This window comes from Blennius ocellaris (genome assembly GCF_963422515.1).
Source record: "Blennius ocellaris genome assembly, chromosome: 23".
In the NCBI taxonomy this organism is placed as follows: domain Eukaryota; kingdom Metazoa; phylum Chordata; class Actinopteri; order Blenniiformes; family Blenniidae; genus Blennius; species Blennius ocellaris.
In genome coordinates this window covers 3703929-3716411 of record NC_137672.1, presented here as the reverse complement: position 1 = coordinate 3716411, position 12483 = coordinate 3703929, and the positions used below count along the sequence as shown (strand labels likewise).

The 12483-nt window shown below is 46.4% G+C and overlaps 1 protein-coding gene across 1 annotated transcript in view; it reads left to right on the top strand.

Moving 5' to 3' along the window:
- Window positions 1-6413: 6413 nt before the first annotated feature.
- The window catches only part of aco1 (aconitase 1, soluble), a 29574-nt gene continuing 23504 nt past the window's right edge, over window positions 6414-12483 (top strand). Inside the window, exons 1-3 of the mRNA XM_080519277.1 lie at window positions 6414-6443; window positions 11209-11335; window positions 11435-11603. Of these exons, the coding sequence (XP_080375403.1) occupies window positions 11233-11335; window positions 11435-11603 (272 nt within the window). The 5' untranslated portion in view covers window positions 6414-6443; window positions 11209-11232. The remainder of the gene's footprint in view (window positions 6444-11208; window positions 11336-11434; window positions 11604-12483) is intronic.

Genomic DNA, 12483 nt, shown 5'->3' with positions numbered 1-12483 from the left:
AGAACCTGGTGGAGGGTATAGAGCTGGTCCAGTGTTCCACCATCAGGAGAACCTGGTGGAGGGTCTAGAGCTGGTCCAGTGTTCCACCATCAGGAGAACCTGGTGGAGGGTATAGAGCTGGTCCAGTGTTCCACCATCAGGAGAACCTGGTGGAGGGTCTAGAGCTGGTCCAGTGTTCCACCATCAGGAGAACCTGGTGGAGGGTATAGAGCTGGTCCAGTGTTCCACCATCAGGAGAACCTGGTGGAGGGTATAGAGCTGGTCCAGTGTTCCACGACCAGGACGAAAACCACATTGTTCCTCTTGGATCCGAGGTTTGACTAACGGCCGGACCCTCCCCTCCAGTACCCTGGAATAGACTTTCTCGGGGAGGCTGAGGAGTGTGGTCCCTCTGTAGTTGGAACACACCCTCTGATCCCCCTTCTTGAAGAGAGGGACCACCACCCCGGTCTGCCAGTCCAGAGGTACTGTCCCCGCCCAGCCTCTGCTTCCTCAATGGAAGACGTGGTGGTGGGATTGAGGAGGTCCTCGAAGTATTCCTTCCACCGCCCGACAGGATCTCCAGTTGAGGTCAACAGCCCCCCACCTTCACTGTAAACAGTGTTGGTGGAGAACTGTTTTCCCCTCCTGAGGCGCCGAATGGTTTGCCAGAATTTCCTCGGGACCGACCGATAGTCCTCCTCCATGGCCTTCAGGAACTCCTCGCAGACCCCAGACGTGGGCCGGGGTTCGCTTGGCCTGCCGGTACCTGTCGATTGCCTCGGGAGTCCTATGAGCTAACAGTGCCCGGTAGGACTCCTTCTTCATCTTGATGGCATCCCTTACTTCCGGTGTCCACCACCGGGTTCGGGGATTGCCGCCATGACAGGCACCAGAGACCCTGCGGCCACAGCTCCGAGCAGCAGCTTGGACAATGGAAGTGGAGAACATGGTCCACTCGGACTCAATGTCTCCAACCTCCCTCGGGATCTGTGAGAAGCTCTCCCGGAGGTGGCAGTTGAAAACTGCGCGGACGGAAGGCTCGGCCAGATGTTCCCAGCAGACCCTCATAACACGTTTGGGCCTGCCGAGTCTATCCGGCCTCCTCCCAGTCCAGCGCATCCAACTCACCACCAGGTGGTGATCAGTTGACAGCTCTGCCCCTCTCTTTACCCGAGTGTCCAAGACACACGGCCGGAGATCAGATGACACGACCACAAAGTCTATCATTGACCTCCGGCCTAGGGTGTCCTGGTGCCATGTGCACTTATGGACACCCCTGTGCTCCAACATGGTGTTCGTTATGGACAAATATTTGATACGGTTTTACAATTAAGAATTCTTTGCATGACATGTCCATTGTAATTCTAGCAAAGTTTTTTGTTCACAAAAATCGATTTCTAAAATGTAAACCAAATGTGTATGTTCCACAAAGAACTGTGTTCCTTCTTTTCATCACTGAAACACATGAAGACACAGAAGCTGTGAAACTCCTCAACCTGCCAGATGTAAAACTGATGGACACAAACCCTTCTTTCTCTATTTTATGTCCTTTTTATTTCTCTTTATTTCATCTTTGTTGCTATGGTCTACCTTCACACTTATTTCTTTTCTTTAAAATGGTTTATTATTTGTATATTTTATATGACTGTTAATGTCATGATTGTTAAAAATGATTCCTTCTAATAAAAAAAACCAACATGCTGCTTAAAGGAAACCTTTGTGATGAGGGAACCTGACAACAGGTGACGTGCTGCCCTCTGCTGGAGGGACGGGAACTGACGGGACAGTCCAAGATGCTTTTCTGAAGTGTTTTATTGGGGGGAGGATATAGCACATACAAGTTTTCTGTAGTTCTTCTACGATTGGAACTCATGAAGGTTGAAGGTGAAATGAGAAATCTTTGCCAAACTGCAGCAGGGGACTTAAATACTTCTGGAATCCTCACAATGAGTGGAAGTCGCTGAATCATTTGAAAAGTCACTTCACAGTTCTACTGAACACAGCCAATAAAAAAGCACAGCAATGTTGGAAAAAAACAAATTGAACCTTAAGGCTTTTCTACAACAAAGCTTATTAACTCCAAAGTGTAATCAACACTGACTCAGGTTGGTCTCTGCAGGAATGTGTGCAGCTTCTGAAAAGCTTCCAACAAGAAGAGCTGAGGAGCATCAGACTGGACCGAGTCACAGTCAGAGTTAGTGCATAATGAAAGCATCCAGGACTCCTGCTGGGATTACATCATGCACACAGCCGAGGTGACAAGATGCTCATCACAGGACTGACAGAGAAGAAGAACATGACATGCACCTCAGGGAAAGTCAAAAATCACTGCAGACAAACACGACAGTGTTGTCCAGACTGCAGCACAGTGGAGGCAGCATCATGGTGCAGGGCTGCTGTGCTGCCTCGGGGTTTGGACTGCAGAAGGGGAAAGTGTATCAGTGGTGACAATGAGACGAAATATGTAGAATTCTGAGGCTCGCTCAGAAATGGATCCAACAGAGATGCTGGATAGAAACTGTTCACCAACCGAAACCATGTGAGAGGAAAAATGATCCAAAAGTCCTCCTGAATGTGAAAATATTAGATATTAAGTCGGACCGGAGCTCTGAAACCTGTTGCTCTGTAGTGGCACCAACATGCTTTCACTGAATTAGAGGACATTTTCAAATTGCACAAGAATAGTTTCAAGTCAAGTTTAAAAAAATACTTAAATTAAAATCATTTAAAACTAGTAATAACAAATGTGCACAAATTTTAAAAAAGGCTGAAAATGGTTCAAAGAAAAAGAAAACCTTTCCAACTGAAGTGACTAAAGCGAAAGAAATCAGCTCAAACCAATGCAACTACTGGGAAAGTAAAAAGAGAAAAAAACAAAACAGCTGAAAAGATAAAAGAGCCAAAAACATCTCAAAAAATCTAAACTGCTTTAGAATGAAATTACTAAAATGGCAAAATACACTTGAAACAATTTCAAAATCTAAAATGAGAGAACTGTAACTTTCCAAGCTGTAATTACAAAGCTGAACAAAAGCAACATGATCTCGGTTGGTTTGACGAAGAAAAGCACACTGACATCTTTATAGAATAGAATAGAACTTTATTTATATAGCACCTTTCCCAGACATGAGGCACAAGGCGCTTCACAGCACTTAAAAGCAGAAAAGAAGAAAAATAAAGTAAAATAAAAAATAAATAAAAATAGTTAAAAATAAGTCAAACAGAGATATGATAGTTCAAGGTATAGAGTACATAGTTCATTTTCAGCCCAGAAGATTCTGTTATGGCTGAGAACCGGTGCGTGGAGTCCTGTAACCCAGAAGCAGACCAGGAGGCAGACCAGGAGGCAGAGCAGGTGCAATTTGCAGTCTTTTTTATTGGGAATGCAAGACCTGGGAGACGAGGGAACGGAGACTCCGGGATGCGGAGTGCGCAGGAGGGTGGACTGCAGCAGGGAGGTGTGCTGCACCAGGAGGAGGAGGAGTGCTGAGGAGGCACGGGGGTGCACACGAGTTGGGAGCACACGAGGAGTAGTACAATGCCATGATGAAAGCTAAAGAAATAGCAATAGAAGTGTGCAGCACATAAAGCAGACATATGAAGGGTCACACAAGGTAAAGCAGTGGACAAAGCCGCTAAAGCAGTCACAGGAGCAGATCAGCTGAACAGAGTGCTCTTGGTATCTCATAAAGTGGACCTGGAGGATAAAATCACCCTCAGAAATGTGATTCTGATGCAGGAAGCAGCTCCTGTGTTGGATAAAAAGTTGTGGTTGGACTGAGGGGCTACTAAAGATGTCTCAGGTCTTTAGAGAAATCATGCGGGACTAATAGTAGCGCCCCATGACCTTTTGGGACTGATGATCCAAGAAGTCCATGTTCTGGCTCATGTCGCTAGAGGGGAAGTTCAGTGGAAAAATCATAAGTGAATATGGTTTTAGGGCAGCATATTTACTGTGACAGATTGATCATTTGATAGGCAGGTGTTCTATCTGCCTGAAAAACAATGTAGGGAGGTGGGTGATGGTGCCACCAGGACACATCCCAACTCTTAACGGTCCAATGCGTGAACTCGTCATGGACTTTGTGGACATCATAAAGCCAGTTAATGGTAAAAGATATATGCTCGTCGTTGTGAACAATTTCATGATGGACAGAAGCATGCCCCACGAAGCCAAAAGACATTCAGTCAGTTGCAAAGATTTTGTGCCATGAAGTAATCCTGAGATGTGGACATCCAGGATATCTGATGATGGTAAAGAGTTTGTGGATAAAACTGTGAAGATGATTTTGCAAAAACTGGGAATCAAGCAGTGTCTTGGTTTGGTGTCTCACTCACAGTGCCATGGGGTTTGTGAAAAAATTAATGGAGTTTTAAAAAACCGTATCCTTAATATATGTCAACATATGGGTTTAAATTGGGTGGAATACACCCATTAGCTGATATATTTCTGGTTATGTGAGAGCGATATGCGGTTGAGAACCAGCTTGGTGTTGGAATGGACAGACTGATGCACTCCAGTTATGCTAACAGGTCACAGGTCAGGTGACAGTGCTGGGTGGACCATCTGAGACAGAGAGGGAAAAGAGGTACAGCCCGGGAAGAACATGGACGAGTATACAGTGGGTACGGAAAGTATTCAGACCCCCTTAAAGTTTCTCACTCTTTGTTAAATTGCAGCCATTTGCTAAAATCCTTTAAGTTCATTTTTTTCCTTTTAATGTACACACAGCACCCCATATTGACAGAAAAACACAGAATTGTAGACATTTTTACAGATTTATTAAAAAAGAAAAACTGAAATATCACATGGCCATAAGTATTCAGACCCTTTGCTGTGACACTTGTATATTTACCTCAGGTACTGTCCATTTCTTCTGATCATCCATGAGAGGGTTCTACACCTTCATTGGAGTCCAGCTGTGTTTAATTCTAATGATTGGACTTGATTAAGGAAGCCACACACCTGTCTATATAAGACCTTACAGCTCACAGTGCATGTCAGAGCAGATGAGAATCATGAGGTCGAAGGAACTGCCTGAAGAGCTCAGAGACAGAATTGTGGCAAGGCACAGATCTGGCCATGGATACAAAAACATTTCTGCTGCACTTAAAGTTCCCAAGAGCACAGTGGCCTCCATAATCCTTAAATGGAAGACGTATGGGATGACAAGAACTCTTCCAAGAGCTGGCCGTCCAACCAAACTGAGCAATCGGGGGAGAAGAGCCTTGGTGAGAGAGGTAAAGAAGAACCCAAAGATCACAGTGGCTGAACTCCAGAGATGCAGTGAGGAGATGGGAGAAAGTTCAAGAAGGTCAACCATCACTGCAGCCCTCCACCAGTCAGGGCTTTATGGCAGAGTGGCCCGACGGAAGCCTCTCCTCAGAGTAAGACACATGAAAGCCTGCATAGAATTTGCCAAAATACACATGAAGGACTCCCAGACTATGATAAATAAGATTCTCTGGTCTGATGAGACAAAGATAGAACTTTTTGGCCTTAATTCTAAGCGGTTTGTGTGGAGAACCAGGCACCGCTCATCACCTGCCCAACACCATCCCTACAGTCAAGTGTGGTGGTGGGAGCTTCATGCTGTGGGGGTGTTTTGCAGCTGCAGGGACAGGACGACTGGTTGCAATTGAAGGAAAGATGAATGCGGCCAAGTACAGAGATATCCTGGACGAAAACCTTTTCCAGAGTGCTATGGACCTCAGACTGGGCCGACGGTTCACCTTCCAACAAGACAATGACCCTAAGCACACAGCTAAAATGACGAAGGAGTGGCTTGGGAACAACTCTGTGACGGTTCTTGAATGGCCCAGCCAGAGCCCTGACTTGAACCCAATTGAGCATCTCTGGAGAGACCTCAAAATGGCTGTCCACCAACGTTCACCATCCAACCTGACAGAACTGGAGAGGATCTGCAAGGAGGAATGGCAGAGAATCCCCAAATCCAGGTGTGGAAAAACTAGTTGCATCATTCCCAAGAAGACTCACGGCTGTATTAGCTCAAAAGGGTGCTTCCACTCAATACTGAGCAAAGGGTCTGAATACTTATGGCCATGTGATATTTCAGTTTTTCTTTTTTAATAAATCTGTAAAAATGTCTACAATTCTGTGTTTTTCTGTCAATATGGGGTGCTGTGTGTATATTAATGAGGAAAAAAATGAACTTAAATGATTTTAGCACATGGCTGCAATTTAACAAAGAGTAAAAAATTTAAGGGGGTCTGAATACTTTCCGTACCCACTGTATATATATATATATATATATCTGCCAGAGAGATGTCAGTATTTGTACAGGAGCTCAAAAATGATATTTCTGCTGTGAAAAGGGCGTTTGATGATGAGTTTTGTTCGTGTGGCTTCTCCTCTGGAAGCGGAAGCTTTTAATGTGAAGAGGATGCGCGGCGGAAGTGACGTCAGGTCGACGCTGGTTCCACTGTGAAGCTGCATCCAGGTAAGATCGCATATCTTTCTCTTCCTTTCTCGTCTTTAAACCGAGTCTTTCCCCTCCTGTTGCCTCTCTGCCTCAGAGTTTGGTCTCTTTATGCCACATCCCGCTGCTCTCACCACTTTACTGCTTCCGGTGGCACTTTCGCTGCTAATGTAAGTCACTGCAGGAACTCAGGTGACAATTCACGTCCAAATCCACTTTATCCTCCATATCCTTCTAGGTTCTTAACATGTTTTACTGTGCAACTCATTATTTTCACTCTCTCATCTCCTTCTTCACGCTGTCACGTGGATCTGAGCTCTCTTAACGAGCCTGCTGGACTTTGACCGGCAGCTTCGCTCCAACGTTTGCTCTCTGGGAATTATTGAAAACATTGTGCCTTACTTCCGGTTCTGGATGGAAACACGAGCCCCGGTGTCCCGGTGTCCCGGTGTCTCGCTGTGAGGGACACAAAGAGCAGATGATGATATGAGACCTGGTTCTGCTCTACGGTTTCATTCATGTTCGTTATGAAGGGATGAACAACAGTGTCTGGCCTTTTGTACGAAATGTAAATTAACTATCAAATGATGAAAAATGTGAATTGAACAAGTTAAATTCACACATTATATATCACATGAAATCACGTGAATTAAACTGTGTGACCAGTATGAGAGTGTGTGACCAGTATGAGAGTGTGCGAGAGCGATGACACCAGTATGAGAGTGTGTGAGAGGGATGACACCAGTATGAGAGTGTGTGAGAGCCATGTGACCAGTATGAGAGTGTGTGAGAGCCATGTGACCAGTATGAGAGTGTGCGAGAGCCATGTGACCAGTATGAGAGTGTGTGAGAGCGATGACACCAGTATGCGAGTGTGTGAGAGGGATGACACCAGTATGAGAGTGTGTGAGAGCCATGTGACCAGTATGAGAGTGTGTGAGAGCCATGTGACCAGTATGAGAGTGTGTGAGAGGGATGACACCAGTATGAGAGTGTGTGAGAGCGATGACACCAGTATGAGAGTGTGTGAGAGCGATGACACCAGTATGCGAGTGTGTGAGAGGGATGACACCAGTATGAGAGTGTGTGAGAGCCATGTGACCAGTATGAGAGTGTGTGAGAGCCATGTGACCAGTATGAGAGTGTGTGAGAGGGATGACACCAGTATGAGAGTGTGTGAGAGCAATGACACCAGTATGAGAGTGTGTGAGAGGGATGACACCAGTATGAGAGTGTGTGAGAGCCATGTGACCAGTATGAGAGTGTGTGAGAGCGATGACACCAGTATGCGAGTGTGTGAGAGCCATGTGACCAGTATGAGAGTGTGTGAGAGCGATGACACCAGTATGAGAGTGTGTGAGAGCGATGACACCAGTATGAGAGTGTGTGAGAGCCATGTGACCAGTATGAGAGTGTGTGAGAGCCATGTGACCAGTATGAGAGCAATGACACCAGTATGAGAGTGTGTGAGAGCGGTGACACCAGTATGAGAGTGTGTGAGAGCGATGACACCAGTATGAGTGTGTGTGAGAGCGATGACACCAGTATGAGTGTGTGTGAGAGCGATGACACCAGTATGAGTGTGTGTGAGAGCGATGACACCAGTATGAGAGTGTGTGAGAGCGGTGACACCAGTATGAGAGTGTGTGAGAGCCATGTGACCAGTATGAGAGTGTGTGAGAGCGATGACACCAGTATGAGAGTGTGTGAGAGCGATGACACCAGTATGAGTGTGTGTGAGAGCGATGACACCAGTATGAGAGTGTGTGAGAGCGATGACACCAGTATGAGAGTGTGTGAGAGCCATGTGACCAGTATGAGAGTGTGTGAGAGCGATGACACCAGTATGAGAGTGATGACACCAGTATGAGTGTGTGAGAGCCATGTGACCAGTATGAGAGTGTGTGAGAGCGATGACACCAGTATGAGAGTGTGTGAGAGCGATGACACCAGTATGAGAGTGTGTGAGAGGGATGACACCAGTATGAGAGTGTGTGAGAGCAATGACACCAGTATGAGAGTGTGTGAGAGGGATGACACCAGTATGAGAGTGTGTGAGAGCCATGTGACCAGTATGAGAGTGTGTGAGAGCGATGACACCAGTATGAGAGTGTGTGAGAGCGATGACAACAGTATGCGAGTGTGTGAGAGCCATGTGACCAGTATGAGAGTGTGTGAGAGCCATGTGACCAGTATGAGAGTGTGTGAGAGCGATGACACCAGTATGAGTGTGTGTGAGAGCGATGACACCAGTATGAGAGTGTGTGAGAGCCATGTGACCAGTATGAGAGTGTGTGAGAGCCATGTGACCAGTATGAGAGCAATGACACCAGTATGAGAGTGTGTGAGAGCGGTGACACCAGTATGAGTGTGTGTGAGAGCGATGACACCAGTATGAGAGTGTGTGAGAGCGATGACACCAGTATGAGAGTGTGTGAGAGCGGTGACACCAGTATGAGAGTGTGTGAGAGCCATGTGACCAGTATGAGAGTGTGTGAGAGCGATGGCACCAGTATGAGAGTGTGTGAGAGCGATGGCACCAGTATGAGAGTGTGTGAGAGCGATGACACCAGTATGAGTGTGTGTGAGAGCGATGACACCAGTATGAGTGTGTGTGAGAGCGATGACACCAGTATGAGTGTGTGTGAGAGCGATGACACCAGTATGAGTGTGTGTGAGAGCGATGACACCAGTATGAGTGTGTGTGAGAGCGATGACACCAGTATGAGAGTGTGTGAGAGCGATGACACCAGTATGAGAGTGTGTGAGAGCGATGACACCAGTATGAGAGTGTGTGAGAGCGATGTGACCAGTATGAGAGTGTGTGAGAGCGATGACACCAGTATGAGAGTGTGTGAGAGCGATGACACCAGTATGAGAGTGTGTGAGAGCGATGACACCAGCATGAGAGTGTGTGAGAGGGATGACACCAGCATGAGAGTGTGTGAGAGGGATGACACCAGCATGAGAGTGTGTGAGAGCGATGACACCAGCATGAGAGTGTGTGAGAGCGATGACACCAGCATGAGAGTGTGTGAGAGCGATGACACCAGTATGAGAGTGTGTGAGAGTGTATGAGAGCGATGACACCAAACTGACCTGAGACGTTGGGACACTCGGTCACATGACACCGGGGAGGAAAATGGCTGTTTGGGCCCAATTGTCTCATTTTCACTTCTGTTGCTAACAGTTGAGACATCATTGACTGTGTATTGAGTGATTTGGAGGGGACAGTAAATTTACACTGTAATACAAGCTGGACACTGAGTACTTTACAGTACTTTGTCATTTCTTCAGTGTTGTTCAATAAAAAGATATGATTAAATATTTGCAGAAAAGTGAGGGGTGTGCTCACTTTGGTGACATACTGTACATTAGAATTTACAACAGGATATAACATGATATTGTATAAGTGCCGATATGCTTATTATTATCCCCCGCTGTGGCTGATAGGCCCCGAAGGGGGATCTTGAAACAGTCTCCGTACGTCCGTACGTCCGTCCGTTCGAACGTTTCTACCTATATCTCGGCAACCCCTGGGCCCACAGTGACCAAACTTCACATGTGGATACATCTCAGAGGGGGAAGGGATACTATGGTGACCAGGACCTAATTTGCATATCAGGTCACAGGGTCACTAAGTGCATAAAAACACCTTTTGGGCTCTGGAGACGTATTTTGACATAGCTTATGAAGAAGATCTTTCAGATTCTACATAATGATCTACTAGGACCCATGGAACACCCTCTAGTGTACCAAGTGTGCTGCCTTAGAGCTGCTTTGTGAGGAAATATAAAGCCCTCCGGTGGGGGATTAGCCCAGCAACGGCCTTCTTGTTTTAAAACAAATGATTGCAGATACAGATAGAATCCAAGTCAACGGATGAGTCGGCGTCACATATTTTCTTCTTTGTCACTTCTGAGTCGTCACATCCACTTTATCAACCATCTTCTCCTGAAACAAAGCAAAGAGAAACACTTTCATTGACTATTGTTACATCCACCAATGACAGTTGGTGGCGAAGGTTGAGTTTTTGGCCACAAGTATTTATTTATCCGTTTCTCTGAATGTATTAAACTTCTCGCCCGCATTGCATGAAACTGTCAGGGATGATTTGTCATCATCCAAGGATCTAACGTTGCTGATAGAGGACGGTACGCACCATGAAATGTAATTAAAACACAACATATATGATTGAATTACTATTTTCATGACCGTTGAGGGAAAAACCACTGCAAACAACAGCAGTGTGGAACTAGTAATTAGGAAACCATGCTTTGATAAGATCTGTGCGTGTTTGATGAGGATTCTACTGGATGATCGCAGGACAAAGTCGTGGTTTTGACATGTTCATGTTTTGACGTTGGGACAGAACATGTTCATTCATCGTCTGTCGTTACAAAGTGTGTGTCCTCTTCCTGGTTCCATACGAGCTGCTGCTTCCCCTCGCCCTCGGTGAACGGGTTAGACCTCATTACGCCACGCGGTGCTCTGACTTTGCACCCTGCAGCAGAGATCCAGACCCCGTCCATGCAGTCCAGTATGTGGACTTGCAGGATGAGCAGGCCCGGTTCACAGCTCTCAGTGACCTTAATGGAGATAAGGCCTCTCCAGGGCTTATCATGTCCTCTTACTGGGTGTTAGGTTGAGTGAGCGGGCGGTCCCTGTGGTTGAGGAAGAGTTGTGTAAGGTTTGTAAGAGTTCGCTGACCCTCCCTGGTGACACGTGTTCTTGTAGGTGAGCTATTGGAGCACTAACGGATAAGGCCTTCAATGTTTTCTTCCAGACTTGGGTGGACTCGTGGAGGAGGATGACTTCTGGCAATCCATTCCAGCATCTGGTTGAGCCTCTGGACTGCACTCAGCCGACGCAGTGCTTTTACAACCTGCCCAAGCTTGGAGATCCCAGATATGGTAACAGGAAGTAGTAGGTTTCTGCCAATGCGGCGCTGGTCGTGTCAAGTTGTCGGTCTCACCAGCGCTGGGCTGAAAGGTTCTCCACCATGTCCTCAGACCGCCTGCCGTTCTCCATCCGGGTCCTCCTGGAGTCCGCCATCAGGAACTGCGACGAGTTCCTGGTGAAGAGCTCTGACGTAGAGAGCATCCTCAACTGGAAGCAGACCCAGACGCAGAGCGTGGAAGTGCCGTTCAGACCGGCCCGGGTCATCCTGCAGGACTTCACGTACGTGTCCTAAGTTTCCCTCCAGAGGCCCTGAGGCTCCACACACCACACCCTGCTCCTGGAGTACTTCAGCCATTGATCCCTACCAGTGGAGATAATGTGTAAACCAGGTTCTAACCGTATTACTGGTCCTCATATCTCTAGAAAAGCTGTGAACATTTGGGGGAAAAAAGGCTTCTTGACTTCAAATTTCAGGTGAAAGCGTCTCAGTGCCACATAGATAGATAGATAGATAGATAGATAGATAGATAGATAATAACTTTAATCATCCCCGAAGGGAAATTGTTTTGTTGCAGCAATCTGGTACCTAGGAATGTTATAAAATACAATAGAATATAAAAGTAAAAAATAAAAATATCTGGGTAGGACATAAAATATCTGGGTAGGACATAAATTTAGTAAAACACAGAACGGAACATGGGCACTTAGAAATAACCATGAGTAATTATAATGAGGCTCTGACGGAGGTAGACGACGAGTTAAAAAGTCTTATTGCCGTGGGGAGGAAGGACTTCCTGTAGCGTTCCTTCGAGCAGCGGGTTGGATCAGTCTATTGCTGAAGCTGCTCTTCAGCTTGTCCAGTGTCTTGTGGAGGGGGGGGGGGGATTGTCCATGATTGTCCACCACCTCCTCCAGGGTGACAAGCTTGGAGCCAACAACAGACTCTGCCTTCCTAATCAGTTTGTTCAGTTTTTCACATTCTCCAGTCTATGTACCGTCAATGAAACGTTTGGTAAAAACAGGAGTGTTTCAGTGAGTTGTGTTGGAGCGCCACCTGCAGGCCCTACCGTCTCTCTTGGTCCTTCATATTCCTCCAGTTTGTCTGTGTTTCCTCTGGTTCTTTTACTGAAGTATCTTTAAAGTGTAAAATGTTTTCCCA